Genomic DNA, 26,396 nt, shown 5'->3' on the forward strand with positions numbered 1-26,396 from the left:
CCTGATTTTCCAGAGGCTCAGTGATCTCCTCCAGTATCTTTACCACAGACTTATATTTCTATAGGCCCAATAACCAAAGTCTTGAAATTCTTATAAATAAATGCCACTGCCATTTCCTGAGCAACATTCCTAATACAACACTAATCACAACACTCCATTACTCAAAAGCTTTCATTGGCTTTCTCTTGTCAACTGAATGAAGTATGAGCTCCTGATTCTCGTATAAAAATTCCTTCTACTAAGACTGGGCAATGTCCAGAAAGATAATCCTGTGATAATGCTGTGTATATGTAAGGGATGTCGGTCCTGATTGGCTGAGAGAGTGCTAAGCTTTGATGCTGTGCACCCGTATAGGTGAATAAAGACTGGAGATGATCAAAAGACTTTTTTTTTTTTTGGCGAGGCAATTGGGGTTAAGTGACTTGCCCAGGGTCACACAGCTAGTAAGTGTCAAGTGTCTGAGGCCGGATTTGAACTCAGGTCCTCCTGACTCCAGGGCCGGTGCTCTACCCACTGTACCACCTAGCTGCCTCAGAAGACTTTTTAAGAAGTGGTTGTGAATGGAATACTATTGTGCTGTAAGAAACGACGAGCAGGGGGAGTTCAGAGAAACCTGGAGGGTCTTGCGTGGGCTGATGATGAGTGAGATGAGCAGAACCAGAAAAACATTGTATACAGTATCATCAACATTGAGTGTTGATCTACTGTGATGGACTATATTCTTCTCACCAATGCAATGGTACAGAAGAGTTCCAGGGAACTCATGATAGAAGAGGATCTCCAAATCCAAGAAAAAAAAAAAAGAACTGTGGAATATAGATGCTGAATGAACCATACTATTTCTTTTGTTTTTGATGCTGTTGTTTTTTCTATTTTGAGGTTTTTCATCATTGCTCTGATTTTTCTCTTATAACATGACTAATGCAGAAATAGGATTAATGTTATTATGTGTATATATATAACCTATATCAGATTACCTGCTGTCTAGGGGAGGGGGGAGGGAGGGAGAAAAATCTGAAATTGGAAAGCTTGTATAAACAAAAGTTGAGAACTATCTTTACATGTAACGGGAAAATTAATTAATTAATTAATTAATTAAAAAAAAAAAAGAAGTGGTTGTGAGAGAAAAGTACAAACTTTGGAATGGCTAATGGGAACCCCCAGAGCCACAGATGTGAAGAACTAGACTATGATTTCTAGTCTTTGCCTTCTCCTGTCTCTGCCTTTTTCATACTACCCACCATTCAGGGGTTAGGGTAGAAGAGAGATAGGGGTGCTCAAGTAACATTAGTACATCTGGTATGAGTGCTGCCAAGCCCTTTTCAGGGCTGTTTTCCACCTTTGCTGTTCCTTGATTTACTCAATTCTCACCTGTGGCTCTAAGAAGTTGTAGCATGAATAGTGACCATATCCTGGTAAATCATTTCAGCAGATGGGCTAAACTAGGTTGAGGTTAACTGAGGAGTCTTCATTGGTGAGTTAGGAGGGTGTCTACATCAAGCATGTGAAAACCTGCCCTGGTGGAATGGGCAGATGAGAACAATTTATTTCAATGTCCGTGAAGACAGAAGAAGTAGGTGACGTGGAACACTTAGAGCTTGGTTAGACATCAAAAATATCAAAGGTATCCACTGCATTCGGACCATTGCCAGTCATCTTGACTTTTGTCTTGCCACTGGACTTCGATGACTCTGGAAGACAGAGTGAAGCCGACCACTTCACCCAATGCTGCCTCACTTAAGTTCAATTTATTTGAGAATCAAAAGACATCACCCATACCATTTAAGACTATAGTGGAGGGAGAATTAGTGCATAGCTTATTATGATGATTGTGCATCCAGCAGTTTCTGAAGCTGAGATGCAACAAAGTATAGATTGCTTCTCTGTTGCTTGTGCTAATTTTGGCCTAACAATGAACACCAAGAAAACAGAGGTTCTCCATCAGCCAGCACCACATCACCCATATGTGGAGCCATTGGTTACAGCAAATGGAGAAATTTTGAATACTGTGGATAAATTCACTTACCTTGGCAGTATACTTTCCAGGGATGTCTGTATAGATAGTGATGTTGACACATGCATTGCCAGAGCTAGCTCTGTGTTTTTGAGGCCCCTCAAGGAAAGTGTGGGAGAGAAGAGGTATTAGAGAGCCCTCCGAACTGAAGGTCTATTGAGCTGTTGTGCTATTGTTGTTAGTGTTGAGTTATTATTGTATGCCTATGAAACCAGTCTACCAGCACCATACAAGGAAACTGAATTGCTTCCATTTGAATTGTCTTAGGAAGATTCTGAAAATCACCAGGCAAGATAAGGTACTGGACACTGAGGTCCTTTCTTAGATGAACTGCCAAGCACTTAAACTCTACTACAGAGAGTGCAATTCTGTTGAGCTGGCCCTTTTTTTGAATGCCAAACATGTGTTTGCCTAAAAGAGAACTCATATGAGGCAGGTGCTCACATGGAGGTCAGAAGAAGCAATACAAGGATACTCTCAAGGTCTCTCTGTAGAAAGCTGAAATTGAGATGTATGATAAAATAATAGAATTTGGCAGACGCCCAGAGGCCCCACATGATTGATTTAGTATTGTTTCAATTGGGTGAGAATGAGAAACTAAGTACCTACTTGGGGATGATTGGAAGGAGGCCACACCTGGCTGGCCCTGAGTGACATGTTGGTGTATTACTGATGTCAGCAGGGGACCACTCTCAGCCAACCAGCTTGAAGGACCTCCCCTTTGGGGGAGGGAGAGAGAAAATAGGAAGGGGAATGCTGGCTCTCAGAAGGGCTCTTTCTTTTTGGTGAGCTTCAGAGCATACCTGAGAGAGACTGCACAGCTGACTCTCATTGAAACTATGGACCCCAGGTGGTGAGTTTGTGAAAGCGAGGCCAGTTCTTCAAGCTAGCTGAGCTAGAAGCAAGTTTGGTGTTTGAGTCAGTTTTTGCTAGAGCTAGGGAGCTTATTCATTTTCTCTTCCCTTATTCCCTTGTCCCTGGCTTTATTAACTTCACCTTTGTTGTAAATTTTGTTCCCATTAATAAAATCCGGTTTGTTTGTAGAAAAGAGGCTGCTTTAATCTTTCTTATTAGCCTGGGAGAAATAACTAAAAAAAGGCAGTTTGGAAGGGAGGAAACTTTGGACTTCGAGGTCTCATTATTTTCTGAACCCCAATATTATGGTGAATCACCCAATTAACTCTCCCCATAATAAATTTGGCCCTTACACATGGGAGACATGGAATGGGAGATATGGAAGACTGGCACAGGACCATAGGATGGCATGCCTGTATCAAAGAAGGTACTATGCTCTATGAGCAAAGCAGAATTGCATTAACTCAGAGGAAATATGAGATTCATAAATTTAGAGACATCTCCACTCCAAATGTTCATAGGGACAATTTGTGTCCAATATGCAGTAGAGCTTTCCAAATTGAACTGGTCTGATCAGCCATAGTTAGACACACTGTACTTTGACCCCAACATAGTAATGTTATTTTGGTCCTCATTGAGAACAAAGGACAACAGTCAACCAACTATTTACCATGTACAGAATGGATTCCTCATCATAAATCACCATTTCTGCCCATTAAGGTTCCTCCCTTGACTAGAGGCCCAACTGGGGTTTTCTTCTATGATTCTTTCTTTGATCCTAAAATTAACAGTGCTTCCTCCTTCCTCAAATTCCTCTTATCACATTGCCTGGGCCAATGCTTTGTATCTGCTATACTCTCCCTCAAATCATAATTTCTGTATGTTTTTCATTCCAGTCAGATTGTAAGTACCTTAATCACAAGTTCTATGCTTTGTATTTTTTCCTTTTGAAAATTCAGTTTTGTTTTCATTTCCAGATTCTCTCCCTCTCCCCTCCCCTCCCCCATCCATTGAGAAGGCAAGAAAATCAAAACCTATTACAAATAAAATTAAGCACAAATTCCCACATTAGCCAAGTTTTATCTATCCTTATAATCTCAGTGCCTAGCACTTCATCAATGTTTTTTGAATCAAATTTAAGTGACTACTATAATTGTCATATATTCAACACAAACTAGTGATTTGTTCACTCAATGAATATTAATTGGACACAGGATCTTTTTTTTTTCCAGTCATTGAGGGTTAAGTGACTTGCCTAGGGATAGCCAGTAAGTGTCAAGTGTCTGAGGCTGAATTTGAATTCAGGTCTTCCTGAATCCAGGACCGATGCTTTATCCACTGCACTACCTAGCTAACCCCCACAGTATCCTTTTTTTTAATTTTTAATTTTTACAGGGTAATGGGGGTTAAGTGACTAGCCCAGGGTCACACAGCTAGTAAGTGTCAAGTGTCTGAGGCCAGATTTGAACTCAGGTACTCCTGAAACCAGGGCCAGTACTTTATCCACTGTGCTTTTTTTAGAAAAAAAAAAGGTCTATAAACAATGAAAGTTATCAGAAGATTTGCTTTGCTGATAGAATGGACCAAGTATTGAATATAGATAGATCAGATTAAAACTATCATCACAACTGAGAAAGCAACTCAAAACACATTTCTCCTTGTATGATGGAGTGTTAGGGTTTCTTCATATAAGAAGACTGCACAGTAACATTATTGACATTGTGAATATTATAAGCTTAATTGGGATCTGGCACTCCGAGAGGTAATCTGCACATGTGCCAGCCCTTATGTTACACAAGTAACAAAATTTCAAAAACAACACGTGGACAACAGGCTCACATAGTGTGTATCAATATTTTGCAGTAACCTTTCCTCGATGGTTTTAATATTATGTAGATAATTACTGAAACCTGTGGGCAAAAAACATGTAACACCAAAATAAATGTATTCACATCTGTACTAGGGCTCACTGAAGACATTTGTCTAAGCAATCCTTTCCTAAGGTATTGAGGTATTTAGCTTTTTTATATACTTAAGTATAACTAAGACATAGCCATGATATCTTGGTGTGTGCTGTCTCCACTGGTACAGATCTCGGCTCCTCCACTTATCCAGGGACACTCTGCTCCTTATCCTTCTAGGAACCTTCAGAGAGGACTCATCCAATACACTAGAACAATGGTTCCCATCGCAGGGAGGGGATGTTAGGAAGCTTTTGTAAGGGGTCCACAGACTGAACAATGTCTTGCACATGTGTCAATGACTATTTTCCAAATAATTACAGATGTTACAATTTTGTATAAAAACAGAAATTTACTGAATTCTAAGTAGCCTATTGTCATTAAGTATTTTTTTTGTTATTTTTAAATCCAGTTTTGTGGGTTTTCACTTTTCCCCCTAGTTTTGCACAATTTTTAGCCTTGTCCTCACCTTTGGCTTCTCCTACCAAAACCAAAAGGATGGACATCCGCATATTGCGCATACGATGACAGGCAGATGGAAGGGCCCTCTTGAGTTAATCCATTACCATATGAATACCACGTGCGTTCCATAAGGAGCTGGGGTTCCTTACTCAGAATAAACGTCCTGCCGTAATCCGGGCAGTGCAGTAAACCTGAATATGCCTCGCATGCGGTGTAAGACACACTTGGGAGGAGTCGAGCAAAAGGAGGTAGGTGTGATCCGGGTTAGTGCTTTGCGTGGTGACGTAAGCCGCACAGAGGCGGCGTTGAGGAAAGGGAGGTAGGTGTGACCCGGGGTGGTGATTTGCGTGATGACGCAAACGCACTGGGGGCGGAGTTGAGCAAGGGAGGTAGGTGTGATCCGAGTACAGTGAAACTACCTTAGCTGCGCGCGCGAGAAAAGGGAAGAGGACAGAGGCCGTAAAGTGTTTGTTTATTCCTCCAGGGTGACTCCGGGAGAGGCTGACCAGCTAACAGGTAGCCGGGCGCGGGGTCCCGGTGGCCCACGGCGCCTGCGCCGGCCCGGTCCCTGCCGCGGCCATGGCGCACCGCTACCTGCTGCTCTCCGGCCGGGGCTGCTGCTGGTCCCGTGGTTTCCCTCTGCTCCCGCGGCAGCAGCCGCCCTCTCTGCTCCTCCTTCCTGGAGGCGGTGGCGGCGTGAGCCGCAGCAAGGGAACCTGCCTCCGGATGGTGAGTTCCACGGTGCCCTGGACCCTCCCGCTGCCGTCGGCTCCCAGCCTCTTCCTCTTCCTTCTCCTCCTAGCTCGGGCCCCGGAGCCCGCGCCTTCGGGGACCCTCGGGCCCAGCCCGAGAACGGAGGCGGCGGCGGCCGCCTCAAGGTCACCCGCAGCTTCCTCCTCCCTTCGAGCCGAGCTCCCCAGTCCCATCCTGGTCTCCTCTTAAGGCCGCCCTCCGTCACTCCCTCCATCCTCGTGCCGGTCTTCTGCTCCCCCGGCCTGGCTCCTGGACTGCGGAGTAGAACCGACCTTAGAGGGGCCGGAAAGCGGGCCCTCATCGTTCACCAGTTTGTAGGGAGGAAAGTGCCCCAAATTTAGCCAATAGGACAGCGGCCGGAGCCTCTAGACCGCAGAAATAGCCCAGAGTCGAGCAGTGTGGGTGACCGGGAGAGAAAGTTGTACTAAGAAGGGGAAACTCTTCCTTTTTTTTTCTCTGTCATTCATAGACTTGGCCCCATTCATTGCCTAAATGGTAGGAGTCTATAGAATTATAGACCTTCTAGCTGTAAGTGGAAAGAGTGCTGAACTTGGAGCCGAAGGACCTGAGTTTGAATCCCTGCTCTGACACATACTGTGTGACCTTGAGCAAGTCACTTAACTTCTGCGGGCCTCAGTTTCCTCATCGGTAAAATGAGGAGAGTTGGATTAATTAAGATTCCTTTCCAGGTCTAGATCTTTGAGCCAATGAACTATTCAGGCTACCTGACTTTAGTCAGGTAAGGTGGTGGAATCCCTCTTGTACGTATTTGGGGACCAAAAAACTTAAGTGACTTGTCCAAGGTCACTGAGCTATACTTCCTTCTGTAAGAGTTTGAAAGTTTTCTCACTGTTGGATGCTCTAGTTTGTCCACTTGCTATCATAGTAAAGACCAGGTCTTCCCATAAAAAGATATCCCTTACCTAGGAAGTTCACTTAGTTTTTTTTCTCCACAAAGATATATGAAATTTTTTCATATAAATGTATTTTTTGTGTGTGATTGATTTTATGCAGTTGTAGGCAAAGAGAAAATGCTTACTAAGGCTAATGTGTGTGTGTCATTTCTGCTTGGAATGAGCCAGACCTGCACATTAGATAAGTCGGAGGGGGGTAATGAATTGCTGTTACTAGCTTTCATTCAGTTAGCCAAGCCAATGTAAAGCTTTATTCATCCTAGTCTCCCCCTTCATCCTTTAACTAAATTCTACTTTTTGTCTCTTTTCCTATTTATATCCCCCCCTATTTCAACCCCTTTCTGTATTTTTGGCCTCTATCTTATCCTGCTCTAATTGCTATCCTATTTGGAAATAGGTCTTGTCAGTTTAGAATCTGTAGCTTTGGGGAAGTCTACCTTAATCTTCACAGAAATTGTCTACTTTCTTGGTGTCATGAATCTGAACCATGAAGAGTTTCCCGGACATTCTAGCTCCAGTTCTTAGTAAAGAACTACAGTGCCAAAATGATATTTCTAAAGCATGCATCTGACGATGTCACTTGACTGTTCATTAAACTCCAATACATCTTCCATTGCCATGCCTTTATTCTGGCTTGTCTTCCATGCACTCCTTCCTCACCCTCACCTCAAAGAAGCAATAATTTACTTAACATTTCAAGAACTCAAACACTATTCCTACATGAGTCCATTTTAATGTTTTTTTTTGGTGGGGCAGTGAGGGTTAAGTGACTTGCCCAGGGGCACAGAGCTAATAAGTGTCCAGTGTCTGAGGCCAGATTTGAACTCACATCCTGAATCCAGGGCCAGTGCTTTATCCACTGGGCCACCTAGCTGCCCCCCTGCATGAATCCATTTTTGATGCTCCCAACTGCTAGTGCCCTCCTCAGGTTAACTTGTATTTCTTTTATAAACAAAAATAATTGCAAACATCCAAGTCTTGGTCAGATAAATAGGAAGAGAAAACATCCTATCAAAGATGTCTCTGTAGATAACTACTAAATCTTTAATTTGAGGATTTTTTCTGATGTTTTCTAGTTGATCTTAAAAAAAGATTCTATTTGTGAGCCATAAACAAATATTTCAGTAGACAAATATCATAAAAGAGGATTGTACATGAAACTATGAACTTGTAGTAAGATAGTGACAAACTTGCCCTTTTTAACTTTTTATTTTCTTTTTAAAAATTTTACATCTATCATTGTTATTTAGTCATGTCGTACTCTTTCTGGGTCCATTTGGATTTTTCTTGGCAAAGATAGAGTAGTTTGCCAAATTGTGTCCCAGCCCATTTTACAGATGAGGAAACTGAGGCAAATAGGGTTAAGTGACTTGCCCAGGTTCACATGGCTACAAAGTGTCTGTGAGGGCCAAAATTTGATATATGGAGCATTAATCTCCCTTTTGAACTTTCCCTTTTATATATTCCTCCCAGGCCAATAAGAAAAGGAGCCTCTGAGCTTTAGTTCATAAAGGATCAGGTTTTATTGCTTGGGAATTAATTAGACCACAAAGGTGAAACCAATTAGAGAAATAAGAAAGTAGAAATACAGATGGACAGTCTTAACTCTAAGCTTAGCCTATGCGATCCCAGAGAGTTCCCAGTTAAGCTAGTTCAAGGGAATTTAGGGTTTTCCTTCATAAAACTCACCAATCTCAAACTGCCCGCAGGGCCAAGAACCAGTACGAACAAGACCGAGCACAAAACACCCCACTGCCGAGTGCCACCAGATTGCTTTCCAGGCCAAAAGAGACCGACCTTTTGAATGCCCCATCCACTGGAAGTCGCCTCACTTCCAGTGGAGTTTTCCTCCCCCAAAAGGGGAGGTCTGGCATTCCTTCAAAAGCTGCTCAGTAGGGGGCAGCTAGGTGGCTCAGTGGATAAAGCACCAGCCTTGGATTCAGGAGTACCTGAGTTCAAATCCGGCCTCAGACACTTGACACTTACTAGCTGTGTGACCCTGGGCAAGTCACTTAACCCCCATGGCCCTGCGCTTGCACACACACACACACACACACACACACACACACACACAAAAAGCTGCTCAGTAGCATTCGCAATCTCAGGGTGGTCCAGGTATGGCCCCTCCCAAATGATTCAGCTCAAACTTTCAGTATTAATCTTTACCACCAATAATTTTTACCACATGTCTAAGGCCAGATTTGAACTTGGGAAGATGAGTCTTCCTGATTCCAGGCCCAGCATTCTCTGTACTTTGCCACCTAGTTCCCCTTTTGCTGGCTAAACAGAAGCTTTCCCTTATAATGAATAAGTATAATTAAGGAAAACAAATGAATACATTGGCCATGTCAAAAATCGTGTCTCATTCTGTACTATTTCACTTCATAGTCTTTTGAAGTCATGATTGGTTACTTATTAGAGTTCTCAAATCTTCAGATTGTCTTTTACATTCATGTAAATTGATCTCATTCAGCCCAAGCTCTTCTTAATCATTCATATTATTTCTTATGGATCAGTAACATTCCATTATATTCATATGCTTCACTTTGTCCAGCCATTCACTAATCTGTTAGCACCCAATTTATTTTCTTTCTTTCTTTCTTTTTTTTTTTTTGCTAGAACAAAAAGTGCTGTTACAAATACTTTTGTATATACAAGTCCTTTCCCTCTTCTTCAGGGTATATGCCAACTAGTGGTATCACTGGATCAAAGGGTTGGCACAGATTAGTTCTTTTTTGAATCCTGGTTGATCTCAATCCATAAAATATATCTTATATTTAGAGTCCTATGTTAGGCATTATGGGGATTATTAAAATAATTATGGCATGGTCCTTATTCTTAAACAGGTTGCAAAACAGGTTGGAAAAACAAGACTCAAACATAAAGAATGTTTAATAATAATGCAAGGAAGTATTTGGCAAATGGCAGTTGACATATAAGCAGCAGGTAATTTAAGGTCTCAGAGGAAAGAGAGATCACTGTAGGCTAGAGGAAGCTGTATCTGAGTTTGGCCTTGAAGAATGGTTGGAATTTGAATAGAGGGAGAATACAACTGGAGAGCTTTATCCAACACCTTGAACATAAGCAAGGAGAATAGATTGTGAATGTGGTGTTTGAGAGAAAGTAAAGAGACCATCATGTTTTGAATTGAAAGTTCATATTAAGGAATGGTGGGAGATAAGGTTGGAAAGTTGTTTGGTCCAGATTACAGAAGCCGTTAAATTTCATGCTAAGGCTTTTAGACATTATCCTTTAGTTAGTGGGTGTGAGAATTATAGTGCTACAAACCTGTTGAGAAAGATATTACAGGGAAGCTCTGCCATGAAAAGAAAACATGTGACTTCAGAGTCTGGAAGTGAGGTCTGCCACCCGTGGGTCCTGTCAATCAATGTTACCAGACAATTAGCTTGGAGCGGTGTGTGTGTGTGTGTGTGTGTGTGTGTGTGTGTGTGTGTGTGTGTGTGTGTACACGGCCCTGTTTCCTGTTTGAGAGGGGGCTTCTGGGAGAAGTGTGGAGGAACTAGCCCTTTCTGTTTCAGACTTGGGCTTGGTGGGAGAGGCAGCAGGGATAGGCAGAATGGTGATACTTTATCCACATGTTTCTTTTTACTAACCCCTAATATACTTTAATAAATACTTAATACTCAAAGATTGGTGCTATACATTTCCTAATTTAAGGTGACCAATTCATTTGATTTTAGACATCACAGCTAGAATTTTAGGCTGGTTTTTGAACCAGGGAGTGACGTGACAAATAAGGCATTTGGGAAAATTAAAGTGGAGAGGATAAATGTGTGGGTTTGGAAGAGAAGAAGCTGAAGGCAGGGAGAGAAGGCTATTTGAATAAACCAAGCATTAGGTGGCAGAGACCTGAACTGTGGGGGTGGGGATGAAAAGGAAGGGATGGATTGGAGAGAAACAAAAATAAACAGGATTTGTTGACTGGTTTGAATATGGGGAATTTAAGGCAAGAGAAGCATCAGCAATCACTTCAAGGTTTGAGTCTGGGTAACTGACTCAGTGACCTATGGGATCCATAGGTTAAAGTCAGTATCTAAAATAGAGAGTATAAATGCCACATTGGGTCATACCAAAAGTCCATCATACCTGATAGTGTATCTTTGGCAAGTGTACCAAGGAATTTTTGTAAAAGGTTATGGTTGGCTTCCACACAACAGGACCTTAAAAGATTGGCTATATTCCTAACTGTCCCTCTCTTTCCATAGTAAACTGTTATGAACATAATATCCATTAATGTATCTAAACCCTGTTGAATCTTTTTATATTTTCACCTTGTCTAGCATGAGTAAAGGGTAATGAGTTATATGGATTTACCCAAATGATGTAAAAGTAGTGTTTTCACTGATTTATTTTAAGCTTCATTGTATAGCCTCTAGTCCTGGTATTTAGAATTTGTTGATTAAGGTCAAACTCTCCACATCTATACCTTTCCTGTCCTATTAATCTTTTTTTTTTTTTAAAGTGAGGCAATTGGGGTTAAGTGACTTGCCCAGGGTCACACAGCTAGTAAGTGTTATGTGTCTGAGGCTGGATTTGAACTCAGGTACTCCTGACTCCAGGGCTGGTGCTCTATCTGCTATGCCACCAGCTGCCCTGTCCTATTAATCTTTATCACACCTTCCAACTTATCTTTCTAAACTGAAGTAACTAATTTTTTAGTCTACTGATATGGAAATCTCTTTCCTCTTAACCATTTTGGTTGTCCTTTTTCTTTTTTCTTGTTTTTTTTTTTTTAGTGAGGCAGTTGGGGTTAAGTGACTTGTCCAGGGTCACACAGCCAGTAAGTGTTAAGTGTCTGAGGCCGCATTTGAACTCAGGTACTCCTGACTCCAGGGCCAGTGTTCTACCCACTGCGCCACCTAGCCGCCCCATTGGTTGTCCTTGTTGAATGTAGTTGATAGTGTTTTTGTTGATCAAAAAGTCACTAGTGAAACAAAATTTACAATGTATCATTGTAAATCACATTCTTACCTAAATTAATTGTACTTTTATGGTACCACCAAAGTTTCATTCAGAGCCTTGGTAAATTGACCTGCCTTTCAGCAAAACTACAAATGGCTAGCAGCACTGCTTTTCATTTGATCATTATAGTCTATTTATACTATGAACATAGAATATTACAATAGCTTGAGTTTACTAAGGACATAATCTATTTTTTTAAAATCTCAAAGTGAAGCCCTGACTTAGCAGGACCAGAACACTTTTTTTTTTTTGGTTGTTTTTGGTTTTGGTTCTGGTTTGGTTTGGTTTGGTTTTTTTGCAGGGCAATGAGGGTTAAGTGACTTGCCCAGGGTCACACAGCCAGTAAGTGTTAAGTGTCTGAGGTCTGATTTGAACTCAGGTCCTCCTGAATCCAGGGCCAGTGCTTTATCCACTGTGCCACCTAGCTGCCCCCGACATAATATATTAAAACCTTCACTTTATAGAAGAGGAAACTGAACTTCAAAGATAGTATAACTTGCCCAGTCACCTACTTTGTTCATTTGTGAGCCAGAATTTGAACCCAGGCCTTGACTCCCATTCCAGAGCTTTTTCTGCTGCTTAAGTTAATGCTTCTATTTTACCAATTCAAATTTTCTCTTCCCTGCCCCCCCCCCCTCCAAGGTAACTAATTACTAAATGACTCAAATGGAGGAGTGCTGAGGCATAAGTATTTGTATTCATTTCATAATTTGTTTGCATTAGAAAAATATTTTTAAAATCTTCACAGTAGTGGTATTAATAGCTAGAATTGCTTCTTAGAAATATTCCTGTCTAGGGAATCCTTTAATTTTGTAAATCTTTGTGGGAGATAATATCAGGCAGATAATATCAACCAAGGAGTTGCTAACATTCAGTTCAGACAAGACAAAAGTTATTGATAAAGAGTAAAGTCACTTTCATCAATACTTTTTATATAGTTGGTTTTGGAAAAGTTGGAGAAACTACATTCTAATTCACTTATGGATGTCACTAAGATTAAATTTTCTTGGATAAGTCATAAAATTGGAAGTGTCAGTGTTTCAGTCCCAATGTGGGAATTAAACTTCATGTGTTCATGTATCTGCCTTTTAGGATTTTTTTTGGTCTGAAACTAAAGAAGGGATGAAAAATTATTAAGGACACTAATAAAGGTATAACTTGCTATAGGAAAAGCCTAACCATATGTAACAAAAATAATTATTAATAATGGATTTCTTGGTGGGCTTTCTCAGAGATGACATTCTCAGTCCTTTCTTCCCCTTCCCCCCACTCCAGAAAGCCAGTTCTCCTTGAGAAACTTCCTCTGTCTCAACTGGAACAAACCCAAGGGAACAAAAGAAATGGAGATAGATTCTTTTGTCTAGATAAGTAAAGGACTGATTAAACCACCGAGATAATGGATTTTACCTTTGAGTGAGAGTCTTTTTCATTCTTTTCCCTATCTCCCATCTCTAGAGTTCATTTTAATGTAGACCACCTTCAAATCATGTCAACCCATGGAACTGAATGATGCTAACCAATTAGCTTTGGTCAATGTATAATGACCAGTCTCTATCAAAAGAGGACAAAAACCCTTGGAAGCCACCAGGAAGTCTCTGGCTCTCTCAGTGAGGGACTGCATGGAGCTTTTGGGGCTTTTCTCCTCCTCCTGCTAACTGGCTTGCTGAAGCTGTCTCCCTGCTTTCTCTAACACACAACCTAAGACAGTGAGAAGTTAGGGAGACACGGTCATTCCTTTTCTGGTATAATGTTAATAAAATAATAATATGCTTACCCCAAACAGGTACAATACACATAAAAATCCAGATTTATAAACAAAGGTAGATTTTTCATTTTACAAAATGATTCACCTTAGGATTCCTACTCAGTTAAGGTACTTAGCACTTTTTGTTGCCATTACCTGACTTTGCATTAATCATGTAGTGAAATACTTAAATAGTGAGATCCTCTGGTGCATTTAAAGTAGGATTCAATTTTTAAGTTATAGACTGCAGAGTAATTTAGATTTTGTATATTACATGACATACTATATAAAGTTTTTTAAAAAATTACCATGACTAGTTATTGTCATAGTTACAATATATCTGATAGTAAATGTAGCTGATATATCATTGTTACTGCTACTATACCATAACTCTACATTGACTCTACTGATTTCTTTTTAGATGAAATTGCTTTTTAGTGAGGTTAATATAAATATGTGTCTATATATATTTACATTTCAGACCTTGAAAATGAGTTAGCACTTTGTATCATAGAATGTGTCTTTTTCAGAGTAGCTAATCAGGTAGTAAAAAAATTAATGTATTATGAAAGACACTGATACAGAGTGATAATAGAATACTAAATAATAGTAATTCTATAGTCTGTGTGCATTTTGAACTGTACTTCTAGTAACTGATTTATATTTATCTTCCAGTCCTATAAAATCATATAGTACTGGTATACTGAGAAATAATCTTAGCCCCTCCCCCCCAAATAAAAATATAGTTGCATCATAAGATGATTAAATTTATAGTTTCAGAGAAAACTGGGAAGACTGATGCAGAGTGAAATGAGCAGAACTAGAACAATTTATACAATAATAACAATATAATAAAAAAAAAAACCAGCTTCTTAAGGTGATAGAACTCTATTCAATGCAATGATAAGTGAGTCCAGAAGATTAAAGATGAAATATGATACCCACCTCCTGCCAAAGGGGTCATGGTTTTAAAATGCAGAATGAGACATACGTTTTTGGACATGGTTGATGGGAGAATTTATTTTCCTGTACAATGCATATTTGTTATGAGGGCTTTCTTTTTCTTTTTGAATTATTAATTTCAGAGAAACAGTGGAAGGGAAAGATTAAAATGCTTATAAAATAAACTAATTAAAAATAGTAAATGCTCATTCATTGCTGGTAGAATCTTTTTGTAGAACAATTTGACAGTATGCAATAAAAGATATAAAAAGTAAGAAATACGCTTTGACAAGATGCCATTACAATAATGTACCACATTTTAAAAATTTACCTGTTACTGAACATTTAAGTTATTTCCATTTTTTTTGCAAGTCTTTTTTTTGGGGGTGGGTTGAGGCAGTTGGGGGCAAGTGACTTGCCCAGGATTTGAACTCAGGTTCTCCTGACTCCAGGGCTAGTGCTCTATCCAGTGTGCCACCTACCTGCCCCTGCAAGCCTTTTTTTAAAAGTCCATTTTATTTGTTCAGAGTTTTTCATATCAGCATTATATGTAATTGCAAAAAACCAAAAATCCAAACTAAGAACAACCAAAATATCTAACAGTAAATAAATGCTTAAATTGCATATTAATGAAATGGAAGACTGTAATTCATTTATGACTAACAAATATGAAGAATACAAAGAAATCTAGAAATCTTTATGGAATAATAAAAATTTTAAAAAGTAGAACCAGAAGAGTGGAATATACACTTAATGACCATTTAAGTGGGAAAATGAATAAAGCTGAATCCTGAATAGGACTTAGCAGGAGTGAATGAAAAATTGTTAGGATGCTTTATGCATTGAAATGAATTAAAATGTAATTAGTTACTAAGCAAGTTTTGTTTGTTATATTAATATTAAGCTCTTGGGGGCAGCTAGGTGGTGCAGTGGATAAAGCACCGGCCCTGGATTAAAATCCGGCCTCAGACACTTGACATTTACTAGCTGTGTGACCCTGGGCAAGTCACTTAACCCACATTGCCGTGCCCCCCCCCCCAATATTAAGCTCTTAATAAGAAATTTAAAAGCAAGAACCACTTATAGCTAACATTTATATAGGTTTTTAAGATTTGCAACATGCTTTACACACATCTCTGTAGGGGCCAAATTTAATATGGGGAGAGTTAATTGGGTGGCTCCCCGTAATATTGGGGTTCAGAAAATAATGAGGGACCTCTAGGTCCAAAGTTTCCTCACCTCTGAACTACCTTTTTTAGTTATTTCTCCCAGGCCAATAAGAAAGGAGCTTAACAGCCTCTTTTCCACAAACAAATCAGGTTTTATTTAATGGAATAAAATGCACAGCAAAGGTAAAATTAATATCAAGGACAAGGGAATAAGGAAAAAGGAAAATGGATTAACAGCCTGGTTCTAGCAAGGGCTGTGTCAAACCCAAACTTGCTTTCAGCTTAGTTAATTCAAAGGGCTGGATTTAACTCACCACCAGGGGTCCATAATTTCTATGGGAGTCAGCAGCCAGTCTCTAGTCTACTCTGAATGCTCCTCAAAGGCCAGAGAGAGACAGAGAGTGTGTCCCCTACTTCCTGTTGGGGTCCCCTTTTCTACCTTTTTCTCCCTCCCCCAAAGGGGAGGTCCTTCAAGTAGTGTGGCTGAGACTGGTTCCCTGTTGATGATGTAGTCCATAGCCTCTGAGGACACTCCTTCTCAGGGTTGGCCAAGTTTAAACTAGGTGGCTAAAAATCTAATTGTTTTAAGTGGGTACTGAGTAGTTTCTCATTCACACCCAGTTCAAACACTACTAAGTCAATCAAGTTGTACCCCTGGGTGTCTGCCAAATTCCATTATTTTACCACATCTTATTTGATCCTCATAGCAACCCTGGCAGATACTCTGTTATTATTTTACAGATAAGGAAACTGAGGCTGAAGGAGGTGACTTTCCCAAGTTCATAGCTAAGCCATTTCTGAGACAGGATTTCAACCCAGGTCTTATTGACTCCAAGTCCAAAAGCTTACTACTGTGCTACCTAGCTGCCTCCAATACCACCTTACATTTGTATAACAGTTTACAAAATGTTTTACATATATATTATGCTATTTGGTGCTCACAGTTTTACTTTGAGGGTAGATATTATCTCTCTTTTATGAATAAGAAAACAGAGTGACTTGCTAAAATTGTTACATACCCAGTAAATTGAAAGATTTGGAACTAGTGCTGTAGTTATCAAAGCCCTAGTCAAGTGCCCCTTTCATTCTAAAGCATTACACAATGACTGTTCTGTTGATCATTCTCTTCTGGTCTTTACTCACTAGGGGTAGCTAGGTGGTGCAGTGGATTCCCTGAAGTTGGGAGGACCTGAGTTCAAATGTGACTTTAGACACTTAGTAACTGTGTGACCCTGGACAAGTCATTTAACCCCAATTGCCTTAAAACATCCAGTGCATCTTCAGTTGTCCTGATGTATATCTTGCTACTAGACCCAGATGGCTCTGGAGGAGAGTGAGGTTGGTGACTGCACAGCCCTCCCTCATCTAAATCCAATTCACTGCAAAGCATAACATCACCCTGATGTCATGGTATTCTTTTGAGAACAGAGGACAACAACTCACTATAGGAAGAAAGATCATGAATTTAGAACTGGAAGAGACCATAGAGGTCATTAAACCCAATCCCTTCAAGTTAGAGATGAGAACATTGTTTTCCAGAAAGGTTTAAATGTTACAGGTGACATGTCCAGTGAGCATCTGAGGCCAAGTTGAAACTTGGGTTTTCTTGCCTCCGTTCTGCCCTGTTGCATCTCATTTGATTAGCTTAATGATGCTAAATGATCAGTGTCCTTTTATCTGTTTGTTTTCTTTATCGTCAATATTAGATAAAATGTATGTGGCATCATCTTCATGAGTTAGTGATTATTATACTTCATATTTCAGCTCTATCGATACGCTACCACTCAGGTGACTCCAAGTAGAAATTCTGTCTTGACAAATGTGATTGCTGTCTATCGAAGATTCTGTGCTCGACCTCCAAAAGGTAACCCCTTATGTATCATTACTAAGGTGCTACACTGTCATCCTTAACTATCTTATTTTTTTATAGAACTATATTGTAGGTGTTATATCAGTTAGGTATTCAGGATATTGGTTTCATAAGGTATATGTCTTGTCTGTTAATGTGAATTACTAGTATGCTGAAAACTAATTCATTACATATAATTAATAATAATAATAATAATAATAATAATAATGATAACTCAGATTTACATAGTGCTTTAAAATTTACAAAGCTTGGGGCAGCTAGGTGGCGCAGTGGATAGAGCACCAGCCCTGGAGTCAGGAGTACCTGAGTTCAAATCCGACCTCAGACACTTAACACTTACTAGCTGTGTGACCCTGGGCAAGTCACTTAACCCCAATTGCCTCACTAAAAAAAATTAAAAAAAAAATTTACAAAGCTCTTAAAGTACATTATGTAAATATTAATATCATCTCTCTTTTACATATGGAGAAATTCAATCATGGAAAGGTAAAATTACACAGAATTTTAGATTTAGAAGGGCCCACAGAAGCCATAGTCCAATCAGTACCTGAACATGAATGGTCTCAGCCTTTGCTTGATTTCTAGGTTGGCCAGGGTGGGAGTGGGGGGGGGGTGTTGCTGCCCATTTCACATTGGGATAGCTCTGTTTATTAGGAAATTTTTTCCCTTATATCAACTTATTCCCATTAGTTCCACCTTTAAGTCAGGCAGAAGAAATTTATTTTAATTTTTTTTTCTTGATGATCCTTCCAATCTTTCAAGACAGCTATCATGTTCCTCTGAAGTGTACTCTTCTCTTGGATAAACATCCCCTCTTTCTTCAATTTATGTGAACTCAAAACCCTGTTGGCTTTCTCTGGTTTTTCTCTAGCTTATTAGAGCCTAGAATTGAGCTCTGAGTAGGTCATGGTGTAGCAGAACTATCACTTGGCTGTTAAACTACTCTCATTGCAGTTTAAGATTAAGTCACTTTTCTTGACAGCTGCCTAGCATTGCTGACTCATGTTAAGTTTGTAGTCTACCAATAGCCCCAGGTATTTTTTGGACAAATTGCTCTTTAGCCATGCCTTTGCTATCCTGTACTTTACATTTATCTCTATTAAATTTTATCTTAGTAGATTCAACCCAGTGTTCCATCCTGTTTTTTTGATTGCTGTCATCCATGGGCAACCATCCCTCCCAGCTTTGTGTCATGTCATCAACAAATTTGATAACTATGCCATCTATGCTCTTACGGAAGACATTATTAGAAATATCAAACAGTACAGTGCCTTGTAGATTTCCTTGAGGACCTTCATACAGGTTGACAGCAAATCATTAATTATCATTTTGTATCTGGCCATTCAAGCAATAGAAAAACCATCTATTTGTACTTTAATATAGCCTGCCTCTCTCTGGCTATTGCATAAGAATAGCATGAAAGACTGTCAAAGGCTTTGCTAAAATCTAGGTAAACTATATTCAGCATTACCCAGATCTGTCAGTTTTGTAATACTGCCAAAAAAGGAAGTAAAACCAGTTTGGCATGGCCTGTCCTTGACGATGTCATGCTGGTTTTGGGGGGGTTACTGCTTTCTTTTATAGGTGATCATTTTCCTTTTAGATGTTTTCTAAATGTCTTTTGTCATTAAAGGGTCTAGAATTTCGCCATTAATCAAAATCAAGCTCACTGGTCTAAATTTCTTATTTCATACAGTCTGCAATATCCCTCTGTCCACCCTATCAGTTGAGGACCTTGCCTGAAAAAGTTGAGTTCATTTGCTGATGAAAAAATTCTCTTTTCTTCCCTCTTCCTCATGTTACTTCATTCAGATGTATTTCCCTACTGTCTCCTCCTTCAGTCTTTCCCCATCTGCTGGTTGCTTCCCCAATGCCTACAATTATGTCCATGTCTTTCATATCCTTAAAAAACCCTCCCTCAGTTGAACTGTTTCTTCTAGCTATTGGCCTATATCTCCCTTGCCTTTCTTGGCTAAACTTGAGAAAGCTGTCCATACATAGTTGGTGCCTTTACTCCCTTTCCTCAGTCTTCTAAACCCTCCACAGTGTGGCTTCTAGCCTCATCAGTTAGTGGAAACTCCTCTTTCCAAAGTTGCTGATGATCTTTAATTGCCATAACTACAAGCCTTTTCTCACTCTGCATTGTTTTTAACCATGCTTTAGCCTTTCACACTGTCAATCACTCTTTGCTCCTGAATATTCTTTCTCCTCGAGGTTTTTGCAACATTATTCTCTCTTGCTATTCATCCTTGCTGATGACTCCTCATTCTCATTTGTTGGGTCTCATTACAGGTCATGTATGCCTACTAACTGTGGGTGTCCCCCAAGTCTCTGTCCCAGACCATTGTCTTTTCTCCCTTAACACTGTCTTGTTTAATGATTTCCTTTACTCCCAAGAGTTATCAGCTCTGTGCACCTGGTTCTGAGATCTGTTTATCCAGTCCTAATTATTTGCCTGACCTTTGGTCTCACATCATTTGCTGCCTTTTTAGATATATTGAATTGGATGTCCCATAGATATCTCAACCTCAATATGTTTGAAATTTGTCCCATCCCCCCCATCCCCCATTCCCCCAATCTATTCCTTTTCCAAACTTCCCAGTTACTGTTGAGGGTACTTCCAATTGTCTCCCTAGTCAGGCCATCCTCTACAGAGTTACCGAAATGAATTTTTTAAAGCTCAGGACTAACTGCTATTTTCTTGTTCATTAAACTCCAGTGGCTCTGTTTCACCTCCATAATCAAATATAAAAACCTCTACTTGGCTTCTAAAGTCCTTTTATATACTCAGTTGTTAATTGATTAACAGTTTCTTGGTTGTTGCTGGTTTTTTTAACCATCTTTCAGTGATCACTGAAGTGACTCATTAATCACATGTGCCAGTTTTTTAGGTTTGTAGTTTATCTGGGCCAAGTAATTCGAATTCACCAAGGGCAGACGTTTTTGTTGTATTACTTTTAGTCCAAAGCTCATTCTTCTTGACAGATAGAGGAATTAGGCACTTCTGCCTTGTCTCTATGTTTCCTTCTTCTGGTTCCTAGATCCCTAACATGAGCATATGTTCTTCCTCTTCTTAAAAATTTTTTAAAAAATAACTTTTTATAATCACTGCATTTCCAACGATATCTCTTTACTATTGAGCCGTTCCTTATAATAAAGAAGAAAAAGAGGGAGAAAAAAATTCAGCAAAACTAACCAACTTATTAGAAAGGTCTGATATCATATGCAGCATTCCATACCTGTTGTTCCCCACTTCTGCAAAGAAACAGGAAGAGGTGTCAGCCAGTCTTTTAACAAGCATTTATCAGGGGCAGCTAGGTGGTGCAGTGGATAGAGCACAGGCCCAGGATTCAGGAAGACCTGAGTTCAAATCCAGCCTCAGACACTTGACACTAGCTGTGTGACCCTGGGCAAGTCACTTAACCCTCATTGCCCCGCAAAAAAACGAAACCCAAAAAAACCCCAACAACAAGCATTTATCAAGCACTTGCTGTCACCGTGCTATGTACTGAGAATACAAAGAAAGACAAAAACAATTCCTGCCTTTAAGGAGTCTATATTCCATTGGGGAAGATAGCAGGAGAATAAGTAGGTATATACAAGTTATATACAGAGTAGAGATAAAGTAATTTGAGTAGAAAAGGCATTAGCAGCTGAGGGTCTACCTTTTGTAGAAAGTAAGATTTGAGCTGAATGTTGGAGTAAGGTAGGGAAACTGAGAGGTGGAAGTAAAGGGGAAGAGTGTTACAGACTTGGAGACCAACCAGTAGAGCTTTAAATGCCAAAAAGAGGGGTTTATATTTGATCCTGGTGTTTGTAGGGAGCTACTGGAGCTCATGGAGCCAGGGATGGGTGACTCAGTCAGACCTTCATCAGAAAAACCACTTTGGAAGCTGAGTTGAAGGATGGATTTGAACGGGGAGGGATTTGAGGCAGTGACATTAGATAGTAGGCAGTTAAGTTAGTTCAGGTGAATGGTAATGAGGACTTTAACTAGGATTCTTCTCATATGTCTTCTTTGGGACCAAGCTTGGCTATTTTAATTTCTTAGCATTCAGGTTTAATTTTGTTGTTTGTGGTCCATTCCGTTTTCATTTCTGTAGTCATTGTGAAGCCTGTCTTCTTAATATATAATGATTCTTCCTCTCATCCCCTTTTTGTCATCTACTTTTTATTTCTCTTTTGAATAATGTATACCCTTCCAGAGCTATAGTCCCATTATTAGTTTCATCTCACGAAGTCTCAGTGATATTTCTGAGGTTTTAGCATGCTAGTAGATAAAAATTTTTAGCTTGAGTTTTCCTTTTTCTTTTTATAACAGGATTTGAAAAATACTTTCCTAATGCAAAGAACAAAAAGAAAGCTAATGGATCTAAAGAGCCTGTGGAAGAAGCAAAAGGTACCATTTTAATGATTAATATCAAAGTGAACATTTTACTTATTTACTAAAGTCTTGGAGGCTGTGGCAAACTTTTGGTAGGATATGAACCACATGGCAAGAGATGGGCAGGCATGGATGGAGGGAGGGATTTTCATCATTGAAGGAAACTTCCAAATTGATGAGTATACAGTTCTTTTTGAAAATTTGAGGGTCATAAAGTTCTCCAGTGTATGAAACGGGCCATTGTCCTTGAAGGCTGACATAACAGAGCCAAAGCACCGTCAGGTCCTGTCAGCTTTGACAAGCTTTGAGTTCAGGCCTAGCAATGGAATTTGTCTGTTTTTCAAAGACTAGCCTAGCTAGGTTTGGAAAGACTCAGCTGTGGTTGGCTGATTGGTGAGGAATTTTTCAGTTATTGTCTCAAAGGCCATCTATTAAGATATAGATGGGTTTATATCTCCTTTGGTGGAAGGAGTATCCATGTTAATTAAGTTCTTAAAGTAGTAAAAGTATTTTACCCATGGCCTATGACGTTAAAATTTAATTCCTTTGTTTTGGTAGATCATAAGTTGCTTTTCAAGCTGTAGGTTAAGGTAATTTAGGGTAAAACTGGAAGCTACTATTTTACTACTGAATAATTAGGTTAAAATGGTACTGATGACCAACTTATTAAAAGATAATAATGACCAACTTGTAATACTTGCATGTAAGGATATTTGACTCACTTTTTGAGAAGAAAGGAGTATTTTGCCTAACTAGAACTGGAAACTAAATCAGATTTTAAAATTGTGTTTGTTTTTGCATCTTTGTACTTTTCTAGATCAGTATTGAACATATCAGACAAATTAAAAATGGCTTGCCCACGTTACCTATAACTTTGTTCTGTTTGAAAGTAGATAACAAAATAAACTGACAAACTTTCATGTTAATTAGTCTATTGAAATCCCACAAGTTCTTTGATGGACTCAACATGAAAGGCATGGCCTTCTTTTAGGAAGTGAGTGTGGCTGAGCATTTATGAGAGAGCATGTTATCTCACTTCATTGTGGGAAAAAGCAGATGAAAAATAGAGAGTGTAGTAGAAGATGGAGAATTCATTGGGAAGAGGAGTTCCTTGAGTATTTTGAAGAGGGAGGGATGATTATTAGATACTGACACCCAACTTCTGGCCCTGAGAGCTGATTTTAAAACTTTCACCATTTGACAAAATAATTTTTCCTCAGGACATTTAATAGTCACTTTTGAGAATTATCATGAAATGTTTTACAGGTGAAATGTAGTACTATTTAAAAATATGTTATACGTGGAATCTAAGATGCTTTTGTGTTGTTGTTGTTTTTAATTAATAGAAGCAAAGCCATCTAGTACACAGCGCCCTTCTGGAGGAGGAGGGAGTGGGAAACGAGGTGGCAAAAGAGATGACTCTCATTGGCTGTCCAGATTTCAGAAGGTTTGATTTCATATTCTGTCTTCAATTCTGAGTTCCTTTTTCTTATAATGTTATAGAAGTAGCCACAGAAAATATTTTAAAGCATTCATATTATTTGGAGGAAGCTGTTCCTAGCATATTGGACTTCAGCTTTTGTTCATTCTTCACATAAAGTTTCATTTTGTGGGGCTTTGTTTTCCCTTTGTGTGTGTTACAGGGAGACATTCCATGGGATGACAAGGAGTTCAGAATGTACTTTCTTTGGAGTGTTCTGTCTTGGGCTATTATCATGAGTTACTTTTTCTTCAAGAGTTCTGGGAGAGAAATCACTTGGAAGGACTTTGTTAATAACTATCTTTCCAAAGGAGTGGTAAGTAAACTCTAGGATAAGAGTGGATAAAGTGATCGAAATGTGTGAAAAGAAGATAAAGTAGATGGATTTGATTAATAAATGTGATGACTTGTACAGCAATCAGTAGGATAGCTTTTCTAGTGGAAATTGGACTCTGTAGTAATTGCACTACCGCTGATAATGCTATACAGACATGCCTGGTTTCTAGAAAAGCTGAGATGTGATAATTCAGAAAGAAACAAAACACATTGATTTGTTCTACATAAAAATCTTTATTAAAGTACTTACCATAGTATTTCTCCCCCCCCCCTTTTTTTTTGCAAGGCTATGAGGATTAAGTGACTTGCCCAGAATCACACAGCTAGTAAGTGTCAAGTGTTTGAGGCCGGATTTGACCTCAGGTCCTCCTGACTCCAGGGCTGGTGCTCTATCTACTGTGCCACCTAGCTGCCCCCAGCCATAGTATTTCTTTAAGCCTGTTTAATTAATTTTAAATTATTCAGCTTGGAAAAATTCAGTTTAAACATAGCTTTCCAGAAACATGCATTTTACAAAGATTGAATAAATAGTGTCACTCCAGAAAAATTTCTTCAGGCTTATGTAAAAATATTTAACACCTCCCTGCTTGTCTTCCTCTGAACACCACCCACTGCTGTCTTCCTTTGTAGTTTCATTGTTCATATTGATGATCCTTCAAAATCCTGACCTTTTAATTCCTCAACCTTTGTGTTTCAGTCACCTTCTCTCAACTCTGTGTGGTTGGTTGCATCTTCACCTCCAAGATCTACAGAAACTCAAAAGTTGGAAAGAAATCAAATGTCTAGCTAATATAATGCAGCCTAACCGGGAATGTTTTTGCAACTTCTTTGACTAGTGGGCATATATCCTCTTATTAAAGATTTTCAGTGAAAGAAACATACCCTACTTAGAAGCAGCCCATTCCACTTTTTAACAGCTCTATTTGTTTAATAAGTCTTTCCTTCCATCATTCAGCTGCTTTAGATAGACAGCAGATTCCTGTAAGCTTTGAAGCAAACAGATGCTTTCTACAACGTTTTGCTTTGTTACATCTTTAAAAAAAAATACAGTTGTCAGGCCTTAGCAGTAAGATTTCTCCCTCAAATACCCGCTTCCTCTTCTCTGACTTCCATATACTGAGGCTGTGCTTCATTCCTATTCTCCTTGAGCTTCTATTTTCCCATTCCGTCTCTCCCACCCCATTTCACTTCCATACCCAACCATGACCCCACTGGCTTCCATTTGAATAATACATTGGCTTTTACCTTATAATTCCTGGAAATTTACCATAAGACTCATTGTTTTGGGTTAGGCATTTGCTCTTTCCTAGTTAAAATACAGATACAGAAGAGAGCACATTAAATTATTATCAGTTAGTAACACCTTAGTAAGAATTGGTTTGTCAGATAATGTTGTAAACTTTGATGGATCTATCATTTCATAGATATGTGTTCTTGCTACAGTCCTCCATGCTTTTTAACTCTTGTTAAAAATTCTTGTCCACTTCTTCTAAATCTTTATAGAGGATCCACCTGATGTCTTGCAGGTCTTCCTCTGGTTTTTATACTATTTAGCATTACCAATTTGTCATGTCATTCTCACTATATGCCTGGCTTTCCTTTTGCTGTCATATATATTCTTGATGTCCTTAATGTTTTTAGGAAGACCTGAGTTCAAATTCAGCCTCAGATACTTCTGAAGGGTTCTATCATGGTTCCCTTCCTGCTCCAGACAGTCCTTTGGAGTCTGTTCATTACTACTAAAATCTTGAGTGGCTTGCTTACAACAATTCCTTTTCTTAAATAGACTATTCAGGTGAACTACAATACTACTAGTGGATCCAATTAGAGGCAGCTAGGTGGTGTGGTAAATAGAGCTCTGAGCCTAGAGTCAGGAAGACTCTAGCCTCAGATACTTACAAGCTGTATAACTCTGAGTGAGTCACTTTTCTTCTGCCTGCCTCAGTTTCCTCAGCTATAAAGTGGGGATAATAATAAAACCTACCTCTTGGGTTGTGAGTATCAAATGAGGTAGTATTGTAAGGGGCAGCTAGGTGGCACAGTGGATAAAGCACTCGCCCTGGATTCAGGAGGACCTGAGTTCAAATCCGACCTCAGACACTTGACACTTACTAGCTATGTGACCCTAGGCAAGTCACTTAACCCTCATTGCCCCACCAAAAAGAGAGAGAGAAAGAGAGAGAGAGAGAGAGAGTGTATTGTAAAGGACTTAGCATAGTGGGTGCTTAATACTTTTTTTTCCCCAGGGCAATGAGGGTTAAGTGACTTGCCCAGGGTCACAGAACTAGTGTCATGTGTCTGAAACCAGATTTGAACTCAGGTCTTCCTGAATCCAGGGCCAGTGCTTTATTCACTGTGCCACCTAGGTGCCTTGGGTGCTTAATACTTAATAAATGCTTGTGTCCTTCTTCCTTTTCTACCCCTCCACGCCTCCATTTAGACCTCCTTCATAATAAAAGTCATCAATATGATAACTGACATGTATAGAATACTTTAAATTTATTATAAAAAGGTGCTTTATGCACATTC

General features: G+C 39.4%; 1 protein-coding gene across 2 annotated transcripts in view; it reads left to right on the top strand.

The window, feature by feature from the left end:
* Positions 1-5,646: 5,646 nt before the first annotated feature.
* AFG3L2 (AFG3 like matrix AAA peptidase subunit 2) overlaps positions 5,647-26,396 on the top strand; it is a 57,183-nt gene continuing 36,433 nt past the window's right edge. The window contains exons 1-6 of one of the 2 annotated variants that reach the window (XM_043978610.1): positions 5,647-5,681; positions 5,777-6,021; positions 17,562-17,661; positions 21,989-22,066; positions 23,398-23,498; positions 23,695-23,847. In XM_043978610.1, the coding sequence (XP_043834545.1) occupies positions 5,872-6,021; positions 17,562-17,661; positions 21,989-22,066; positions 23,398-23,498; positions 23,695-23,847 (582 nt within the window). In that variant the 5' untranslated portion in view covers positions 5,647-5,681; positions 5,777-5,871. The other variant, XM_043978604.1, reaches the window with a different exon arrangement.

This window comes from Dromiciops gliroides, chromosome 1, assembly GCF_019393635.1.
Source record: "Dromiciops gliroides isolate mDroGli1 chromosome 1, mDroGli1.pri, whole genome shotgun sequence".
NCBI classification, from domain to species: domain Eukaryota; kingdom Metazoa; phylum Chordata; class Mammalia; order Microbiotheria; family Microbiotheriidae; genus Dromiciops; species Dromiciops gliroides.